The 22,290-nt window shown below is 43.2% G+C and overlaps 2 protein-coding genes across 2 annotated transcripts; both read right to left on the reverse strand.

Annotated features, from left to right (window-relative positions):
- Nucleotides 1–632: 632 nt before the first annotated feature.
- Nucleotides 633–20,651, reverse strand: LOC129480124 (WASH complex subunit 2A-like). The gene is made up of 13 exons (XM_055273894.2): nucleotides 20,599–20,651; nucleotides 18,769–18,781; nucleotides 18,030–18,140; nucleotides 17,402–17,489; nucleotides 16,703–16,774; nucleotides 15,549–15,667; nucleotides 15,019–15,076; nucleotides 13,751–13,810; nucleotides 13,180–13,359; nucleotides 11,199–11,326; nucleotides 8,925–9,011; nucleotides 4,528–4,629; nucleotides 633–2,304 (listed from the first exon to the last, which is right to left on the reverse strand). The coding sequence occupies exons 1-13, from the start codon at nucleotides 20,649–20,651 to the stop codon at nucleotides 2,164–2,166; spliced, it is 1,212 nt and encodes a 403-aa protein (XP_055129869.1). The 3' UTR covers nucleotides 633–2,163.
- Nucleotides 20,652–21,265: 614 nt separating this feature from the next.
- LOC129480871 (RNA guanine-N7 methyltransferase-activating subunit-like protein) lies at nucleotides 21,266–21,819 on the reverse strand. Its single transcript, XM_063637440.1, is given in 1 exon segment — nucleotides 21,266–21,819. A coding segment is annotated over 1 exon segment (366 nt). The 5' UTR covers nucleotides 21,727–21,819; the 3' UTR covers nucleotides 21,266–21,360.
- Nucleotides 21,820–22,290: the final 471 nt, after the last annotated feature.

A 22,290-nucleotide genomic window follows, 5' to 3' on the forward strand; every position in this document is an offset into this window, starting at 1 on the left:
AGGTCTCTAAGGACTTGCTTTATGAATCTGGGTGCTCCTGTATTGGGTGCATATATATTTAGGATAGTTAGGTCTTCTTGTTGAATTGATCCCTTTACCATTATGCAATGGCCTTCTTTGTCTCTTTTGATCTTTGTTGGTTTAAAGTCTGTTTTATCAGAGACTAGGATTGCAACCCCTGCCTTTTTTTGTTTTCCATTTGCTTGGTGGATCTTCCTCCATCCCTTTATTTTGAGCCTATGTGTGTCTCTACACGTGAGATGGGTTTCCTGAATACAGCACACTGAGACCCAAGACAATTCTTCTTCTTCCCATGTGGGCCGGAGAAGCCAAAAACTGGACGCCCCTGTTCTAGAACCTTGGCTATCTTTCCTCTGCATGTCTTTTTGCTCCAACCTTTAGCTAATGTTTTTATTTTCCCTGAACCACTATAATAGTAGGAGCAACTATACTGATATCTGGCTGTTGCTACAGGGGGAACAACCACTGACAATGTTTAAAAGAAAAAAACTGGATAATCCGTCATATATTCATACATTTGAGTAGAAAACACAAATTATATATGCTTGGGAGTTCCTTGATGTGGAAACATGAGCACAGCTGGGTAGGAATTCCTTAAATGCTTTCTAAAGGCCAGACTTTTGTAGTAAAAGGATTACTAGCAGTTTTTCGTCGTGTCTTGTTCACATGTGTTTCATAAGTTTTTTTTTTCTTTTTTTTTTTTTTTTTTTGAGACGGAGTTTCGCTCGTTGCCCAGGCTGGAGTGCAATGGCAGGATCTCGGCTCACAACAACCTCCGTCTCCTGGGTTCAAGTGATTCTCCTGCTTCAGCCTCCTGAGTAGTTGGGATTACAGGCATGCGCCACCACACTTGGATAATTTTTTTGTATTTTTAATAGAGACAGGGTTTCTCCATGTTGGTCTGGCTGGTCTCAAACTCCCGACCTCAAGTGATCTGCCCGCCTCAGAATCTCAAAGTGCTGGGATTACAGGCACGAACCACCACGCCCGGCCACATAAGCTTTTAATACATTTTTTTTGCAATCTGCCTTGGAATTTTTAAATTGCTTTCAATAAGAACATGAACATATCTATGACATATATCCACTTCATCCCCTCCTAACTTGCCTACAATGTTAAAAAAAAGAGGAATTATTATAACACAGGAAGATGTTTAATACTCAGGATTTTTTATATCATCATATTTAAAGTCTTTTTCTGCACAGCTAAATCTGGTTCCCTGCTACTAAATCTGATTGAGTTAGCAACTAAACTAACTGATTTGGTAATATCTATCCAGATCACAAACAGAAATATTGTTAAGATTCCCTCAAAAAGGAGTTTAACCTCCATAGGTAACTCCTCCTAACCATAGTTCTAAATTAATGAAACACAGTAATCATTTAACAAGATACTAGTATATATGGTCATTGGGGTATACGGGACATGCTACCTCAAAATATGACCTTGACATTTGAGAAAAAAGAAGCAGAAAGGTCTCTCTGACCTTTCCCTGGCCCTTCTCCTCTGAAGCCGGCCATAGAAGAATCCTCTAACCCTCTCTGGAGTAGGTCATGAGACCTTCATTCCAGTCCTCCCTATTCCCAGAGGAAAGGAGCCTCCTTATTTGTAAAGATGCAGAGAATGATCTGACAACGCAGGCCTTGCTGAGCTCCCCCAGCTTATTCCCATCAGGTCACACCCCTTTCATCTAATCGTGCTTCTCCAAAACTGTCCGCTTCTTCATCAGACAGCATGAAATTGACACAGGATTTCCTGTTTTTTGAGTTTTCCTTTCTGAAGGCTCCTGTGTCTGGTAAAACTTATCTTAAGTAAACTTGCACACCCTTCTCTGGTTAATCTGTCATTTGTTCTAGGGAACTTGACCATGAACCTAGCGATGGGTGAGAAATCATTTCTCCCCTAGCCGGCCTAACTCATTTGAAGGAGTGGGAGTCATACATATTCCTAACCAATTTGAAGAGATTCATCTTCAAATTGATATATTACATTAAATGTCTTCCTTCAGAAAAGACAATCTTGGGAACATCGCCTTTAGTGACTGAACATCAAGAGATATAAAACAGGTAGAAAAAGAAAATACTTGGGATGGCTTTAACTCTTAAATCCCATGAAATAATCCCATCTTCTTTAGGAGAAACCTCAGCTCACCTCCTCATCACTGCTGAACAACAGGGCAGATGCTTTCTTTTTGGAGAGCTCGGAGGGTTTTGCTTTCTCTTCTCTCTGAGCTTGTAGAGACAATGTCTGCTTCTTAGCTGCTGTACCCCCAAAAAGATTATCCTAGAAAAGCAAATGGCAGAAAGGTAAGACAACTTTATAAACAGAAAACATAGGATGTCCTCCTACAGCAAACTGTTAGGAAGTCAGTCTCCAGTCAGGTATACAAATAACACCTCCGGCGGGGAAAAACCACAAAATGCTAGCAAATCCCAAACTACAGCCTTTTCTCACTGCACCCATAGAAAGGAAAGAGATTACCATAGAACTCGAAGGCAGAACAGCTGTGAAGCAGCAGGAGGACAACACGCAAACGAAATCATGAAGTACAAGGAGAAACTGAGCCCCATCCAGTCACCCTGTGGGCAAGTGCCTCTCTGCTCATTTCAGGGGGTTACAGCCTGCAACGGGCATGGGAGCCCCCTCAGCAACCAGAAACTCACACTGTCCTCTCCACGAATGAGAAACCAGAACAATGGCTCAAAGGAGAGAACTGGGGGTCTGTCTCCACTCCTTTACAGGTCAGAAAGACATACACCTGGGATGGAGGGAAGGCATGACTTGTGTTTCTCATTAGTTTCAAAGAGATTATACAAAGTGGACAAATAGTTTTCTACATAAAATTGCTGGTGTACTAAGTTTAATGGCATTTGTAAATTCTTCTGTGGTCAAGCACTCCCCAAAAGTTATATTTATTAAGGTGCTTTTATTCAGGTAACGGGAACAAAAGCATCATAGGGCCCGAGTCTGAGTTAGGATGGACAAACTCTTAACAGCAGGTGAACAGCCCTGGAATGTGAAGATGGATGAAGGGAGTGTCTTCCTGGATGAAGTGTCCTTTAAGGAGAGTGCGGTAATGTAGGACAGGCCAGGAGAATAATGAGCTGGTGTCCACTGGGGATACTAATGACAGAGCTCACATTCACTATGCACTTACTATGTGCCGGCACTCTGCAAGAGCTTCACACTAGTAGTTACAGCTGCCACAATGACCCTACTCACTGTTAAGCCACGTGAGCTTAAGGAAGGTTAAGTTACTTGCCCCAGGTCCCTGGTTTGCAAGTGGTGGAGCAGGGATATGAACCCAGGGGTCTGACGGCAAAGCCTGTGAGCTCACCACTGCCCAGTACTGCATAAGAGTTAAGGTTTGGGTTGTCTTCTCTCTTATTTCTCTTCCCCACTGTGCTCTCTCCATCCAGGATGGGAAAGAAAGGCAATGGTCAGGACATGGCTGCCTTCTCCTTTGTATCTCCACTTGATCCAAAACATTCTTGTAGGTCATTGGGTATACGTTGATCCATCCTCTAGACTAAAGTACAGCTGACCCTGAATGACACAGGTTTGAGCTGCACAGGTCCGCTTCTACACAAATGTTTTCTCAGTAATATGTTGAAAATTTTTTTGGACATTTGCAACAATTTGAAAAATCTTGCAGACAAACCATGTAGCCTAGAAATATCATTAAAAAATAAGGAAATGCTAGATATGTCAGGAATACAAAAATATATAAATAGATACTATACTATTTATATGTCAATCACCTGTTTATGTTATCCGTGAGGCTTCTGGTTAACAGTAAGCTATTAGTTGATAAGTTTTTGGGAAGAAAGAAGTTATATATGGATTTTTCACTGCAATGTGGAAGTCAAAATAACCTCCACACTGTTAAAGGGTCAATTGTATTTCTCAAAGGCAGATTTCTAAAAATAAAACCTGTAGATTTCACTCCATATGAACTGTGTGAAGAGGCCGGGCACGGTGGCTCATACCTGTAATCCTAGCACTTAGGGAGGCCGAGGCAGGCGGATCACCTGAGATCAGGAGTTCGAGACTAGCCTGGCCAACATGGTGAAACCCTGTCTCCACTAACAATACAAAAATTAGCCGGGCGTGGTGGTGCGTACCTGTAGTCCCAGCTACTTGGGGGGTCGAGGCAGGAGAATCACCTGAACCCGGCTGTAGTGAGTGAAGATCGCACCACTGCACTCCAGCCTGGGTGACAGAGAAAGTCTCCAACACACACACACACACACACACACACACACACACACACACACACACAAGAACTGCATCAAGAATCTAATGTCTTCTCCATTGCACAGCTAGGAAAATACAAGGAAGAAGTCACTGAAATAAAAACAGAAATATTTTTGTTATATAAACTTCAGGTAGCCTGACTGCTTCCCTAACACCTTTTGCTAGTGTATGAGCCTCTGGGTAGAAAGTTACATCAACAATCGTTTTCTCCTAATCTAAATTATCTAGCGTTGCAATAACAATGTTTACCTCTTCATCTTCATCATCAAACAGGGAAACCGACGTGGGGAGCTTGCCAGGCAGCAGAGATGCACCTTTTAACTTACTCGCACTTTGAGAAGAAAACAAATCCTGTTGGATTGAAATTAAAGTTGCTGGTTAACAGGAATATCAGTTTTTAAAATATCAGGTCAGTATAAAACACAGGTCACTCAGACACGATAGCTGCCATGTGTCTAGGCTTCTTTCCTTAGAGGGAAGGTGGCTCAGACAGAGTCCTTAAAGGCACAGGCCTCAGGCTCTGTGTAGGGTGTGTGCAGTGGCGGTAAGGAGGAGGAGAGCTACAGGATCTGGTGGCCTCGCAGAGCCCAGGGGCTTCTGCATTCCCACCTTAATGACAGAAGGCAGGAAGAAGTTTTCGAATCAATTTCCTACCCCATGCTAAAAAAATAAATATATAAGCATGGCTTCCCATTACTGTCTAAAGAATCAGAGATTAGACAGGGTCAATAAAGAAACAGGGTTCCCAAATTAATGGAGGTACAACTATTTTATTTAGTAACACCCTTCTCTCCTAAGATTATGACTTACTTCTTTTTCTTTTTTTGAGACAGAGTCTCGCTCTGTTGCCCAGGCTGCAGTGCAGTGGTGCGATCTCGGCTCACTGAACGCTCCGCCTCCCGGATTCACGCCATCCTCCTGCCTCAGCCTCCTGAGTAGCTGAGACTACAGGCGCCCGCCACCACGCCCGGCTAATTTTTTTGTATTTTTAGTAGAGACGGGATTTCACCGTGTTAGCCAGGATGTTCTCCATCTCCTGACCTTGTGATCCGCCCGCCTCGGCTTCCCCAAGTGCTGGGATTACAGGCTTGAGCCACCACACCCGGCCGACTTATTTCTTTTAAATAAATACAAATGAAACTTTTATTTTTAAATGTTTGCTAGTCTACTTAGCTTAACTATAGGTATATGATGTTGCAAACCACGATAAGACCTGATAGATTCTAAAGAAACTTTCAGCCCGGTGCTGCGGCTCATGCCTATAATCCTAGCATTTTGGGAGGCTGGGGCAGGCAGATCACCTGAGGTCAGGAGTTCAAGACCAGCCTGTATTAATTTTGTAAAAATTCACAATTAGCCAGGCGTGGTGGTGGGTGCCTGTAATTTCAGCTACTCGGGAGGCTGAGGCAGGAGAATTGCTTGAACCCGGAAGGCGGAGGTTGCAGTGAGGCAAGATCCCACCATTGCACTCCAGCCTGCACAAGAAGAGTGAAATTTCATCTCTAAAAAGGTAAAAAATATAAAAATCAAGAAATTTTCAAAATGTTATAAAACATCAGCTTATCCTGCAAAGAAAGACCTGCAAGTTGAGCTACATGAAGTAGAAACATAAAATGGGACATCTATTCCCTTGGGAAGATAAACTTCAATACACAAGAGCCGAACAATTAAATAGGACGAGAACATATTTTCTAAGACCTCTTCGGACAGTTTTTTGTTTTTTTTTTTAAATTATGAGGTCGATGTCTACTCCTAAATATAGACCTAATGAGTTCACTAAGTGAGATCTCCTCCACACAGTGGTTTTCCCCTGTGCTCCCCGGAGTCCCATGGGTTTATTTAGATAGAAGAGGCCACATGGGGGATTCCAGGCATCCCGTGCCCCTCCTGCATGTTACACAATAGCAAGAGAAAGGGTTCTGCTGCTTTAAGAAAATGGAAGTAAACCAAAGCAAAGAACAAAAACAAATGTCAACATCACAGTTTTGGACCCTTAACTAATACCTTTCTTGGTACTGCAAAAAAAAGACACTTCCATTACCTCAAACATGTTCCCCCAAAATGACTTCACAGGGCAAGCTTCAGCCTCACACTTGAGATATAGAGAAAGGAGTCAGGACACATTTCTTCGGGTCCAAAGCTTTAACTCTTAGACTGCCTTAGTTTTACTTCTCCTTGCCTCAGAATCCCAACAATATCCAATAAAAACATTCACTCTATTATGACACACATGGGGCAAAGCCTTTGGTAGGGTTTTCACACGAGTCTGAGAGTTCATTTACACTCCCACTATCAAGAAGGGGAGCCTACGGCCCCTCCCCGTGAACCTGGATGGGCCATTGTGACCATCTTGACCAACAAATGAAGCAAAAGGAACACTGTTGACTTCCAAGGCTGGAACACAGAAGGCCACATGGCCTCCACCTGGCTCCCTCTGAGGACTCTCCCCTACAGCTCTGAGCCAGCATGTAAGAGGCCCGGCTTCCCTGACTACATGCTGGGAGCCACACAGGGCTAGCGAGAGATGTCCCAGGGGCCCCACTGCCCAGGTACCAGACATATGAATGAGGTGATCCTCAGCCCAGCCACCTTCAGACACAAGAGACCCTCAGTGACAATGGCCTAGCTAAGCCCAGTCAACCTCTCAACTGTGAGATAACAAAACTATGGGTGTTATAAACCGCTAACTTTTGGAGTTACTTGTTTCGTAGCAACAAATAACCAGAACACCTCGTAAGTCACTGCAATTGCTCACATTTGGTTTTCTTGTCTAGTCAACAACTACTGGATGGCTTACAACATGCCAAGCACTGGTATTAAGGACAGGGTATCAGGGATACAAACAGAGAATAAAAAGTCCTGCCCTCGTGGCACTTACTTTAGTGGGAAGTAGAGACAATGAATAAGTAAATATACATTGTCCCTGGCAACACGTGCCGTGGTAAACAGTGAAATAGGAAAGGGGACCAGGAGCACAGGGTGGTGTGTGCTAGCAGGCTTCCTGTTGTGCGTATTTCATCAGGGAGGCCTCACAGAGAAGTCGAAGAGTGAGGAAGCAAGCTGGATTCTGGGAACAGCATTCCTCAGAGTGGCAGGGGCCGGTGCAAAGACCCCGAGGTGCAGGTGTGGGTGACGCACGGGATCCATGATATGAGGATAAGATGGTGGAGGCCCCATCATGCTGTTTCTCAGGGGTCAGGGTTGTGATTTAACTGGACTTTGGTTAATTCCCATGTTTTGTACACTCGCCTTCAGTGAAATAATAGCCTGAAAGAGGCCGGGCGTGGTGGCTCACGGTTGTAATCCCAGCACTTTGGGAGGCCGAGGTGGGCGGATCACGAGGTCAGGAGATCGAGACCACGGTGAAACCCCCGTCTCTACTAAAAATACAAAAAATTAGCCAGGCGTGGTGGCAGGCGCCTGCAGTCCCAGCTACTCAGGAGGCTGAGCCAGGAGAATGGCGTGAACCCGGGAGGCGGAGCTTGCAGTGAGCCAAGATCGCGCCACTGCACTCCAGCCTGGGTGACAGAGCGAGACTCCATCTCAAAAAAATAAAAAAAATAAAAAAAATAATAGCCTGAAAGGTATTCTTTACATCAAGGGCAATCACTCTACTTCCAAAGAGTTCCATGTTCATCCTCGCTGTGAGTGCAAAGCCCGACCATGAGAGCCTAACCTAGAGCCCACAGCTTCTTGAAATACATGTAAGTTTCTGCCATGTCCACATCTTTTTCTGTAAAAGGGGCTTACTACTTCCCGTTACATTCTCATACAGTTCTCTGATCTCCTAAAAGGCCAACTTAAAATTGGATCTAAGACAATCTAGGCCTGAGAGACTCAGGAAAAGCAGTGAAATTCTGAGAGGTGGTTCTAAGGTGCCTGGAGAAACCAAAGCAACCTGTGAACCAGGGTCCCACAGGCTGTTAGTGGTCTCAGTCTCGACAACACAGATGGCTATGCCAGAACCCATCTGCTACAGCATTAAGCCACGGTCTAGTTAGTAAGAATGTGAATAAAGGAAGTAGCATGGTGACCTCCACTCTGGTGCAAGCTCCTCATCACATCATAAGCCCATTAACAGTTTAAAATCTGAGCATCCTAAAAAGAGAGTATTTTCATCCCAGGAAATGTAAATACAGTCCAACCCAAAAGTGAAAAGTATTGTAAACATATTGCTTTCTAAAGACCCTGTGCTCTCAAGAGATTATTTTTTATTCATGTATTTATTTTGAGACAAAGTCTCGCTCTGTCGCCCAGGCTGGAGTGCATTGGTGTGATCTCGATTCATTGCAACTTCTGCCTCCCGGGTTCAAGTGAATCTCCTATCTCAGCCTCCTGAGTAACTGGGATGACAGGCTCGCACCACCATGCCCGGCTCATTTTTGTCTTTTTAATAGAGACAGGGTTTCATCATGTTGGCCAGCCTGGTCTCGAACTCCTGACCTCAGGTATCCACCTGCCTTGGCCTACCAAAGTGCTCGGATTACAAGCATCAACCACCGCTCCTGGCCTCTAGAGATAATTTTTAAAGAACTGGAGTATTTAACAAAAAGTCTTATAACTCTATTGAGAAAAACCTGATTCAGAAATAGTTTTTATGTCATATCCATAGACCAATACCCACAACTAAGAAAAGAATTCCATACCTCAGAGTCCTCCTCATCTGAAAATAAGCCTTTTTGAGTCTTTGTTTCTGACAAGGGCTTGAGATTTTTGCTGGAAGGTAAGGTAACCTTTGTGGGGGGTGGGGGGGGAAGAAAAAAAGAAAAAGAAAAATTAAGCATTAACACATAAGATGCCCAGAAAGGAGGGTTTACTCAATCAACCATTTAGAAAACGCACGGAGTCTCTGCTGTGATAGGCAACAAACCAAGGGGGCTGTTAAGAGAACAGCAAGACAAAGAGAGGACACATCTGGTATATCAGGGAGCAGGACGCACTGCCTGGGTCAATGGGTGCACAGATGGGACATATGCAACGAGAGACAGCATGGAAAGGCAGGCTGCCTGACAGGCCTAGCAGGTTCTGAAGGCTGGGCCTTGGGTGGTCGGCAGGAGAAAGTCAGGGTTTCACAGCCAGGACATGACATGATGAGACAAACTGTAGAAAGAGGAGGGACCAGCCGTGCAGGACAGCAGTGAAAGGTCAAGCCGTCAGAAGGGCTTAAAGACTGCTGGGGACACACGCACTGGCCAAATGCAGGTCAATCTGAGCATCAAAAAGAATGATGGTCTGGCCAACACGGTCAAACCCCGTCTCCACAAAAAATACAAAAATCAGCCGGGCATGGTAGCGCACGCATATAGTCCCAGCTACTTGGTAGGCTGAGGCTGGAGAATCGCTTGAACCCAGGAGGTTGAGGCTGCACTGAGCTGTGATTGCACCACTACACTCCAGTCTGGGCAATAGAGCAAGACCGTGTCTCACAAAAAAAAAAAAAAAAAAAGAAGAAGAGTGATTGTAATGGATTATCACCTACACTGCAGAATGAATCCATGATCCCAAAGCAATACTAAAAATTGGGGAAGGAGAGGGAGAGAAAGAACTTCATTCAGAAGAATGCCAACTAATAAGAAATATAGAATTAAAAAAATAGTAGTTTATGCCCGCTAACAGATTAACTGAGTCAAGAAAAGATCATCAGTGGATTTTCAAAACACTGAGTAAAAGGCTGGGAGAGAACAGATATTAGATATTCACACTGTGTTCAACTATCACTTTAGAGATCAACTTATCAATGGCAAAAGAGAACAGGGTACCTTTCCAATGAAGCAGTGGGCACCCTAACAACCAAGTGATAAACGTGTCTGAATGAGGCAGACAGCGGACCTGATGTGTGTTGGGAGGTGATCCACCTGGAAGTGCACAACCCTGCCTGCTTGTATTCTTGCCAAAACTGCTCACCCTGAATCTATTCATAGGAAAATAATCAAGCAAATTCACGAGACACATTCTACAAGACAAGTGGCTGGTCATTTAAAAAAAAAAAAAAGATGTGTGAGGTGCTGCTCTAGATTAAGGAGACCAAAGAGACAGGACAACCAAATGCAATGCAGACACACTGCCCGAATCCTGGGTTTCTTAAAACAAACAAAAAAAATCAAAACATAAAAAAATACTATAAAGCAGGGGTCTCCAACCCTGGGCTGCAGACCAGTCCATGGCCTGTTAGGAGCCGGACCGCAGAGCAGGAGGTGAGGTGAGCAGCAAGCATTACTGCCTGAGCTCCTCCTGTCAGATCAGCGGCAGCATCAGATTCTCATAGCAGGGCAAACCCTATTGTGAACTGTGCATGCGAGGGATCTAGATTGTAGGTTGCACTCTCCTTACGTCCCTAATGCCAAAGAGGTTTTGAGAATCGCTGCTATAAATGGCATTTTGGGGACAAGAGAGGAAATTACAATATAAACTATAGGTGAGATCATTTTAAATCTGTATTGTATTTGTTGGGGTGATTTTACAAAGACATTCTGGGGCAACTGGAGCAATTCTAATACAGACCAGATATTAGATTCTACTATAGAATTACTGTTAGTCTCACAGCTGTTGATAATGGCATTGCGGTTATATGGAAGTCTTTTCAAGAGAGGCTTAATGAAATATTTAGGGGTAGAATGTCACAATGACTACATGGAAACAGTTCCATGCAGCAAACAGTTCAAACAACTTACATGAAAACAGTTCAGGAAAAAAATAGATATGTAACAAGGTTTACATCCATTAAGTGTTTGCCAAAACCCTAAGAACTGATCAATCTGGGTGGTAGTTATCTGGGTGTTCACTGCAATGTTCTTTCCACTTTCTGTTTGAAGTTCTTCAATATGAATGTGAAAGGGAACAGTACTTTCCTCTGGGTTCCGGACGAATTATTAAAATGCTGCAGATCAATGCTCCTGCGTTAAGGCTTCCCTCCTGCTCACCTTGTTTTCTGCTCTTGCTTTATTTTCATCTGTCTGACTCACAGTGGCTTCTGGCAATGCTACGGCTTTTTCTTTGAACAGATCTCCTTCATCGTCACCAAAGATATTGGCAGTGGATTGGACTTTGCCTTTAAAAAATACCAAGGCATAAAATGACACTAACGTCAAACATCCTATCACAAAATTCACAGATTAAAAAATTCTTCCCTCCTGAAGAATAAACATAAAAAGTTATGTTGTTTCTTGATTAGGTATAAAGAAACAGTTAAGTGGAACTATACTCTTCCCTTGGAAATTTTCAAAGAGCATAGTAGCAGCTCAGTTGAAAGACAGAACAGATAGTTTATCCACGTGGCTGACATGCTTATCCAAGTAGCCATCTCCTGTGCTTAGAGTAGCTTGGACTGGCTTACAAGGTGAAGAGAGATCTAGAGGAAGAAAGATCATTTAAGAGGGCCACCAAGTCAATCATCTAACCAATCTGAGAAATGAAGGCTTGGCTCCTGCTTTAAAAAAAATCAAACTGTACAAAAGCAGATAAAAGCAAATACTGAAATCCTCTCATAATTCCACCGTTCTACTCAAACAAGATGAACATTGGAAACAGTTCAGCATACATGCTTCTAATTCCCCCAAAGGATGTACTAATGAATTAACTTTAGCTATTTAGAAGATAATTTGAACAATGTGTCTTACCATTTGTGTTTTCCACTGAATGTACCTATAAAATCTTCCCAAGTTAGTAAGCATAGACCCCTTTCTTTTTAACAGTCACACAACATTCCACTGAATAGAAGGGCCATAGCTTACTCTACTGATAAATATTTGGGAGGTTTCCAACCTTTCACCACCATAAGCACTGCTGTACTGAATGGGGCATGTGTTGCTGAAATGAGGTCACTGACTCATGAATGTCCGAAGAGACTAGGAGTTGTCAAAGAAAGCAGCATCAATTTACTAGTGATTCTAAATCACTTCTCAAAGATATCCACTAAGTGAGAGCCCTGTGGAGCTACAAAAAGCACTACTACCTTCATTCACTGTCATCTTCACTGAGACCTGCGTGCATTCCGCATCTGTTTGCACTCTTTCGAGATTAACTAGGCTATCGTTTTCCCTCGCACTTCGGCTTCCATCCTTACTTTCTACACCTAACGCTGGAAAAGGACAGTAAGTCCAGACAGCCTGCTTCTAAATGCATTCTGGTTCCATCCATTCCTATGCCATCCTTTTTTATTTTTTCAAGTTGCTGAAAATCATGTGCACCTTAGGGATCTACCTTTCTTTTCTGGAAGAGCAGTCAGTGGATCTAAGTCTTGCTATTCCAAGTGTGATCTACAGACCATGAAGCTTGCTGGAAATGTAAATTCTCAGGCCCCACCTGGACCTACTGAATCAGAATCTTCATTTTGACAAAAGCCCCTGGGAGATTCATCTGCACATTTAAAAACAAATGATTTACAGGAATGACTTGAGGACACAGGACTTACATTTAAGAGGAAAAGAGAGGAGAATGCCAAAGTGGCCAAGGGGACGAAAACTCCATCATCTGAGGAAAGACCAAGGCCACCTGAGCTTTTTGGCAGAGAAAGGAGAAGCTGGGAAATAAATGGCCAGCACACAACATGCTGCTCATGTAATTAATTGACTAAGGTCAGCTGGAAGAAAGTATGATTAAAACTTTACAATACCAAAGGTCAGAACTGGAAATTGCAAGCAAAAATTATAGGGAAAAGGATTTCAGCTCTCTATAAGGAAAATAATCATAGTAATTAGCTTACAGAGCAGAAAAGATTGGTTCACAAAACAGACCTCCCAGGCACCACACCTACGTAAGTACAGACACAACAACTCAATGACGGGAATGCTGGAGAAGGGATTCTGGTACTGTAAGAGATACAGAACTAGGTGAGCTTATGTTCTTTTTAGGTAACGTTCTTTCTCTGGCTGAAGTCCCAGAAACAGAGGCAGGAACACGTACCTGTTTTGGAAGGTTTGCTGCGGGGTGTCGAGAAAAAGTCGTCATCATCATCACCATCCTCATCATCAAAGAGGCCAGTGGGAGGGGGAACGTAGGGGCTTTTCCTTGGAGTGGGCTGCTCAGGCTTCTGTGGCTCCTTCAGTGATGGAACGGAGGCAGCACCAAACACATCCATGTCTCCTGTGGGTGGAGGGACAAGACAGCCACAGCTGTGAGCCAGTGTGGGCCTGTTGAATTTACAGAAAAAAATTATCACCCACCAAAAACTTTTCATTTCGGTTAATCCACAAAATGCATTAACAGGGCCCAATAGCCTCCATCCATTACTGCTACAGAATATCTCACAATGGAGAATCACCAGGTCACTCAAACACAAAAAAGTCCAAGGCCACTGAGCTCTAGGAGAATAAGAGCTAATATCAGTAAATGAGCTCGTTCTATAAGCTGCTCAAAGCCCTTTGAAGCTCCCAGGTACTTCCTCGTCTCCAGCCAGGCTTTAGAAGATGATAGTTTTGAAAATGAAAAAACAGTATTTGTGTAGTTTTTAGAAAACAAACCTAAGTTATGTTACCTAAAAACACAGAAACAGCTCCTGCTGGGATTTTCTTTCCAGGTTTGGATAACGAAGACTCTAGAATGAGAAAGCAAGGAGTAACCATTTCCTTGCTATTTTCTTCCTGAAATACGTGCAATGTAAAACACAGCTAGTACCAGACCATTTGAAACCACTTTTTCCTGAACAAGCCATTTTAAAATTCTGTAGTGTTTTCTTCTCTACCAATGTCAGGACTTTTTTGGGGGATTAACACAATCTGAGCTGTGACTCCAATGGAAGAGCGTGCTGACTGTCTTCAAGCCACAGCAGTGGGTCAGCTGGGGGACACCAAGGGAGGTGGTGAGCACAGCTGGCAGAGGCAGGGACAACATGACCAGGGCTCCCCCAAACAGTTCCACCTCTACCCATTCCAGTTGGTTGAGAATGAACAAGAAAAAAAGAACCGCAAAAACGTGTGAGTCATCAGTAAAAAAATAAAGACATAAGAGCAAAGGGGGAAACCAAGCAAGTCACTGATGCCAAAACGTGCACAGCAGAAAGCAGAGGAGAGCCAGGCTAGCAGCCCGCACAGCATGCACAAGGAGCGGCCTCCAAGGCCCAGCTCTGATGCGTGTGCCCGAGACTCGGCGCTTAGAATCACTAATTCCCAAGTCCCGAGAACTAACACAAACCTATTGAGTAACCTTTGTAGGTTAAAAAATATATTTCTATTTGTGTTTTTAAAAAACTGCACCAATGGGCCAGGTGCAGTGGCTCATGCCTGTATTCCCAGCATTTTGCGAGGCCAAGGCGGATGATCACTTGAGGATAGAAGTTTAAGACCAGCCTGGCCAACTGTCCAACACGGTGAAACCCCGTCTCTACTAAAAATACAAAACAAAAAAACAAAAACTGCACAGATGATTTTAATGCACACTCGGTTGGGGAAATTACTGGTCTCCAACTTATATACAGAATGTTAAAAATGTTTCTTTAAATTAAACTTCATTCAATGAAAACCATCCTCAACATTGCTCTAGGGTACTTTTCTTGTCTGACTTTTTATGAGTTCTCTCCTAACAAAGAGGCAAGACTGTGATATGGGTTTACAGATGATACTCTGTTTTTTCCAAGACATGAATTAGTGAAGATGAATTCCTTTCAACTGGACCACAGTAAAAACAATAGCTTCCTGCTTAACACAGAAACAAGGCTTGGGAACAACCTCAGGGTTCCATCTCCTAGTGAGAAAGACAGTTTTGGAACTCTGCACACCGAGACGCAGCTCACCAGCCCCAGCTTACCCTCCTTAACAGAGGCTCCAGCTTGCCGATCCTGCGGGGCTTCCGTGAAGAGGTCACTCTGGTTATAATAAGGTATATGACAAAGAACTCAAAAAACCAGGAGAAAGCATAGCTGCATTTGAGGATTTCTAAGGAAAAATAATCTACAAGATTTAAAGCTACGTATTTACTACTCTGCCAGAAAATCAGTTGCAAAGTGATAACTATGGCAAAATCAGACCCTAAAATAATTTAGGCCTGTCCAGGAATTAAAAACAAACATGGAAGACTACAGATAAGGCAAGAAACAATCACCTAGTAATTATTCACATTAACACGTGCACATCTTCTCCTCACCTAACAAAGGATAGAAGGATACAGTATTTCTCACTCTGTGGTTCTTAGTTCAACATGTCCCAGAATATGAAAATAGAAGCAACTTCCAACTGAGAAGCTGTTTTTCCCCCACTAAACAAACAAAGCCTATTTCTTCCCTGTGGACCCCTGACACAGCTAGCTGCAGGGTGTGTTGCTGGGTGCCATGGACTCACCTCCTCGTCCTCATCATCAAAGAGCCCCTTGCCCCCACTGAACAGGCCGCCTCCAGAGCCAAATGGCGAGAAGTCCTCGTCGGTCAGCTTGGGGGGTGCGAATAAGTTATCCTCTTCATCTAGCAAACAGAAAGCAATGTTTTGCAGGGAGTATTAAAGATGGGTCTAGAACTCGAATTCCCGGGTTGGCATCTGCAATGTCTCCAAACTGGCATGGAGTTTATCTGACCCTATTTAACAAAGTGTGAGGCAGTCTGATGAATTTCCCACTAAACCCCTGGCACAGTCCAGTGACACCCTAAAAAGGCTCTCGGGGCCTCCACTCTCAAGTCTGTCAATGTCTGCAGCAGACAGCATTCATTCTCTAGGCCAGCACCCTCAATCTACATTTACTCTGAAGCAAGCATTCGGGTCAGATGCCACATTCAAGACCCATTCCCCCACCAATCTGGGGGAAGAAAGGGCAGACTAAACAAAGGCATCTGCAGACTGACACAGGGACAAGTCTAATGTAATGGACATGGCTGTTTAATAGGAAAAGGCCTGGTGTATCCTTTATTGAAAACAAATGCTAGAGATCTCTAAGTTTCTATATTTCTAAAGAATTCTAGAAAGATAAGAAATGATTGCTGTAAAATCTAATAAATCAAATCTCTACAGAAACTTTTACTCCATATCCACATCTCCTCCCAGCACCCCCAAACATGCCTTCCAAGGCTTTTGTTTGTTTTTGAGACAGAGTCTCCTACTGTCACCCGGGCTGGAATGCAGCGGCAGGATCAAGGCTCACTGCAACCTCTCCTCCAGGGTTCAAGCGATTCTCCTGCCTCAGCCTCCCAAGCAGCTGGGACTACAGGCACCCACCAGCACACCAAGCTCATTTTTTGTATTTTTAGTAGAAATGGGGTTTCACTATGTTGGCCGGGCTGGTCTTAAACTCCTGACCTCGTGATCTGCCTGCCTGGGCCTCTCAAAGCGCTGGGATTACAGGCGTGAGCCACCGCACCCAGCCCAGAGGCTTTAGAAAAGTAAATGGAGACAGACCCATTTGGCAGGGGGAAGACAGCATGTAAAGCAGTACTTCATGAATTATGTAAGCAACATTCCTGAGTCAACAGCCTCCTAAAATAACAGAATTGAGGGAAAAGGCCCACCGTCTGAAGGAGTTCTCCTTTCCTTCTTCTCTTTGAGTGTCTTCCGAGGTTTTGCTTCTCCTGAGGATAAGGCTTGAACAACAGTTCACAGTTTTAATAGTACTAAGTCCTCCCTCAGTATACACATCCTGGTTCTTTCCACGTCTGTCATCCTCATAACTCACAGCTAAGACCAAGATGTCTGCCTTTCATCTCAGCTCCACCAGAGCACTGAACCCCCTGGCCCTGCCCACGGTGGGCACTCAAGAGTCTCTTTGTAAGGCAGAAGGCTTCTGCTTTCATACCAGGCTCACGTGCATAACAGGATTGTATTTGTTGAAAGAATTATTACGTTATCTTTATACTTTGTTATATAACTAGAATATGCTATATGGCACATTCTTATGTGTTCAAAATATAGGAGTAAATATTCAGCCAGGAATTCTTAAGCTGTTGCCCATGGTTCTCTGGAGTTTCCATTAATCCCCTGAAATTATATGTAAAGTGTTATCTACATGTGTACATGTACGTTTTTCTTGTGGGTCCACAGTGTTCAGTTATCTAAAGAAGCCCATTAACCAAAAAAGGAATAAGTGCTACAATTTAAGCCTCTCCTGCTGTAGTAATTCCTAATAAAAAGAGAAATCCACCTTTGGTGAAGCCAGCAGAGGGCCCTGCACTACCTCTCCCCCACTCCCCGTCAATGTGGCTGGGGCTCATTTGTGGGCTCCTCGTCCACTCGGCCCAAGGCATCCCCCTTGATGCGGGCAGCCAGCTCATCTGCAAACGATGTAGGTCTGCTTCTTTTCTACAGCAGGAGAAATCAAAAGAATTGCTTTTTTGTAACAAACTAGTACACTTCACTTTGGACACCTGACAACATTAAGTATACAAGAGCAAAGAAATTGAACTGAGGAGAAAACACAGTTTAATTAAATGAACTTAAACATATGTACCCTATACAGCTCACCCAAGGAACAGGACTCATAAAATGTTCCTTCAAAGGGAGATGCTCTTTATTTCCTTATTTTTTTAATACTTCACTTTAATACTTAAAAATCTAAATAAGAAAATAAGAAAAAGGTGCTTGGATGGAGAGACAGGAGCACTATAGTCTTCAAACTCTGGAACCAGACATATTCTGAATGATCTGACTCATAAAATCATAACACCTGGACAAGAAAGTGGTACTTGTGAGGCAATTTGAGATGCTTGCTATTATTTTCCAAAGTGTAAGTGAAATGACAAATATGCCAAAATGAGAAAGGTACAAAATAAGTGACAATAAAAGAAACAAGTCATTGGTTCTAAAATCCTGCCAAGTGATAGCAACTGCAGCCTCCCTTACAGGTCTAGTATTTTCTTCAATGTCCTCAATATCTTCCTCCTCCTTCTCAGAGTCAGCGAAAAGGTCACAGCCATCATCATCCTCTTCCTCATCACTCATTTGTGTGGTGTGCTAAGAGTATAAAATAGCAAATTAGAACTACTAGTAATTAAGCTAAAGAAGAGATACTGTCACTTAGCCTTTAGGCTCCTCCTTCAAAGAAGTAACAGCTTTTTAAAATAATCATAATCATGATGCAGCAAGTTATGAAGCAAAAGATGTGCTGGAATAAATAACACACAAGATTTACTTCGAATCTAAATAAAAAACGCATTCTTTAATAAGAATATAACCACAAGAATATAAAAAGCAAAATATTAAAATATCAAAATTGTCTGTTACTAGAGAAATATTTTTTTATTTATTTACTTTTTTTATTTTTGAGGAGTTTCGTTCTTGTTGCCCAGGCTGCAGCGCAATGGGGTGATCTCGCCTCACTGTAACCTCCGCCTTCTGGGTTCTGGCGATTCTCCTTCCTCAGCCTCCCGAGTAGCTGGGATTACAGGCACCCGCCATCATGCCTGGCTAATTTTTATATTTGGTAGAGATTGCATTTCACCATGTTGACCAGGCTGGTCTCAAACTCTTTACCTCAGGTGATCAACCTGCCTTGGCTTTCCAAAGTGCTGGGATTACAGGCATGAGCCACCGCGCCTGGCCTATTACTAGAGAAATATAAACAAAATCAGTATAGTCTTACCTTAGTAAGAATACTGAGTAATAGTTAAAAGGTAAAAGCTGTAACAATTGGAGAGCCATCCAAGGTAGGTCAAGCAAAAAAGTGCCAATAACAAATCCAGCATGATACCACGCCCCTTCTACATACAAGCATTTCTGTGGAAACAGATGTATTTATAAAAGCAAAGAAAAAGACTTGGAAAGACATGCTCCCAGAGCATGATCCCAGTTACCTCTGAAGAGTATGCAGAGAAGGAAAGGACTGGAAGGCTCAAACTTAGCCTTATCTGTTAAGTTCTAATTTTTCCAAAGGTACACAGTAGTATGTATAACTAAAAAAAAAAATTTTATTCAATGTTTGAATCAACGAACTATACCAGGCATGTTACTAAAAGCACTTTATTATCTAATTTAATCCTTACAACTTTGAGGTTAGCTGCAGCACACAAAACCAACCTGTTGCATAAGCTAGTGCTTTTACTCACTATACCGTACTGTTTTGAAAAACAGTTTGTGGCCAGGCATTGTGGCTCATGCCTGTAATTGGAGAACTTTGGGAGGCTGAGGCAGGTGGATCACCTGAAGTCTGGAGTTTAAGACCAGCCTGGCCAATATGGCAAAACCTTGTCTCCACTAAAAATACAAAAACTAGCTGGGCATGGTGGCACACGCCTGTAATTCCCAGCTACTTTGGAGGCTGAGGCACGAGAATCACTCGAACCCAGGAGGTGGAGGTTGCGGTGAGCCAAGATTGTGCCACTGCACTACAGCCTGGGCGTCAGAGTGGACTCTGTCTCAAAACAAACAAATAAATAAATAAATAGGCTACTCTATTCAGGAGAAGTTCAGATTTTGAAGTCACAATGTTTCAGTGATAAATTCCAGGGTGTGGGACATAGATTAAGGGTGTTAAGTTACCCATGATGGTGTTAGATGAAATGCAAGTTTGGTAATTGGCTCACCTTAATTTTACCAACCAAGTTCCAAGTTCTAAAGTGTGTGTGTGTGTGTGTGTGTGTGTGTGTGTGTGTGTTTTAATGAATGTGGGGGAAGTGGAAGAGGTTGGTAGATGGTGACTTAAAAATGAAGTCCCCTTAAGACACTAAGACTGTTTTTGCAGACAGCAGTCTTAGTCTTCGTCCAGGCTGGAGTGCAGTGGTGCAATCTCGGCTGACTGCAACCTTGGTCTCAGCGGCTCAAGTGATCATTCCACCTCATTCTCCTGAGTAGCTCGAAATACAGACCTACACCACCACGTCCAGCTAATTTTTATTTATTTTATTTTTTTTGTAGATACGGGGTTTCACCATGTTTCCCAGGCTGGTCTCGAACCGCCTTGGCCTCCCACAGTGCTGGGATTACAGGTGTGAGCCATCACGCCAGCCCAGCCTTAGCGTTAACACTGTTATAGGTTACCATAACATATTGGCTCACAGTATGGGTTCTCGGGTCTGCCTCTTTCCTGGTTACCTAATTATAAGTAAGTTAGTTCTCTTTTCTGTACCTCAGTTTCCTCAAGTATAATTTGGAAATAATATTCCCTCCCTCATAGTCACTGTGTGAATTAAATGAACAATGTATAAAGTGGTAAATACTGAACACTTGATAAATGTTAGCTATTATTAAAGGAGAGACTGATATTTAAATGATTACAATACAATGTAATACCTTAGGATAAATACATCAAAAACAACTTTTTTTCCTTCCTTATTTTACAGCTTTATTACTGATTTCCCTCTAAAAAGAGACCCAAATAAATATGGAGCTGACTCATTACCTATAGAGTAAGGAATCACAAAGTACCATAGTCACATAACAAAAGCAAAAAACAAAAAAAAAGCAATTGTTTTACCTTTCAACTGCTGCTGTTATGTGCAATCTATCACAAGAAGCATAGCTGTGCATTCATGAGCTGATTGTATTAACCTCTAGAATTTTAGAAACGAGCACATCTAAGCATATGGATACTCTCTTACCTTACAAAGTAAAAGCAAGCATTTTCTATTTTAAAATTTGTATATCTGTGTAAAACGAAGAATTCCTAGAGGTCAAGTAAGAAAAATATACCAAACTCAAAGCACTATTAAGTCATGAAACAAAGAAGACTCTGAGGTAGAAGTCAAGCAATATAATCCACAATTTCAGGTATTCCCAGCAACCATCGCATCTCGCAAGTAAGATCTATTTTTTTTTAAAGTCTCAACTTCCAAAAAATCAATAATCCATTCTGTAAAATCAGATGTAAAACTATGACCGAGCCGGGTGCAGTGGCTCACGCCTGTAATCCCAGCACTTTGGGAGGCCGAGGTGGGCGGATCACGAGGTCAGGAGATTGAGACCATCCTGGCTAACACGGGAAAACCCGTCTCTATTAAAAATACAAAAAATTAGCCGGGTGTGGTGGCAGGCGCCTGCAGTCCCAGCTACTTGGGAGGCTGAGGCAGGAGAATGGCATGAACCCGGGAGGCGGAGCTTGCAGTGAGCCGAGGTCGCGCCACTGCACTCCAGCCTGGGCGACAGAGCGAGACTCCATCTCAAAAACAAACAAAAAAAACAACTATGACCGACAGAAGACACCCAAACTTTTGTCGTGGTAACAGAGTAAATGCTTTTACTAAAAGCTGCCAACATTTCTATCGTAAGGGGGCGGCTGGTTGTAACCATGTCCATATTGGTGGGGATAGAAAGGTTCTTGTCTGTGTTGCGGGTAATTGTTACTCCAGGATTGTCCACGCCACTGATTGGATCGATTGTCACTTGGCCACCCCTATCTGCCGTCCCTGCCTCTGAACTGTCTGTTATCTTGCAACCGCTTGCCTCTGTTTCTTTGGTTCCCACCAGCTCTGCTATTCCATTCCTCAACAATTGGAGAGGACTCAGGAAGGCGTTTCAAGTATTCCTGATACTCCTTGTCATCTTCTGGGAATCTACTAGCAAACATCTCTTCAAAATTTGGAACAGCTTCGGCAGTGCCAGTCATTCTGAAATTCCCAAAGATTTGAGGCAGCTGTATTGTTTAATGTTTAGGTTGTTTAAATCCGCCAAGGGCTGTGTCTATCTAGCTCGGGCCGAACCCCGCCGGCGAGACACTGAGAGGCCGCAGGAGAGGTGTCCCCTGGCCCACCACACCGTGGAACTCCAGACCACCCCAGCTCTCCAATATAGCGGAGCCCCTTCCGCTAGCCATTGAAAATAACTTAAGTCACTTAAGCTGTACTTGGGATAATCAGGTTGTTATTTAATGAGGTGATAACTGAGGTGACTACAGAAGAAAAGTCCGGGATTGGGAGTGTGAGCAAGGTGCATGACAGTGGTATGTTCTAGGTTGAAGGCTCACCCTCGGCCAAGCACCGTGGCAGCTGTTTTACAATATTATCACTTTAATATCACATCCTTGCAAGATATGTAGCTTCGTTTTACCGAGGAAAGCTCAGAAAAGTTAAATAACTCGCCCTTGGGCACACATGACTGGAAAGAAATTGGGATTTTTATTTTAGTAAGTTGGTCTGGCACAAGGGCGACTCAGCAGAGGAACTTCAAGGAA

Source organism: Symphalangus syndactylus, chromosome 4 (assembly GCF_028878055.3).
Source record: "Symphalangus syndactylus isolate Jambi chromosome 4, NHGRI_mSymSyn1-v2.1_pri, whole genome shotgun sequence".
In the NCBI taxonomy this organism is placed as follows: domain Eukaryota; kingdom Metazoa; phylum Chordata; class Mammalia; order Primates; family Hylobatidae; genus Symphalangus; species Symphalangus syndactylus.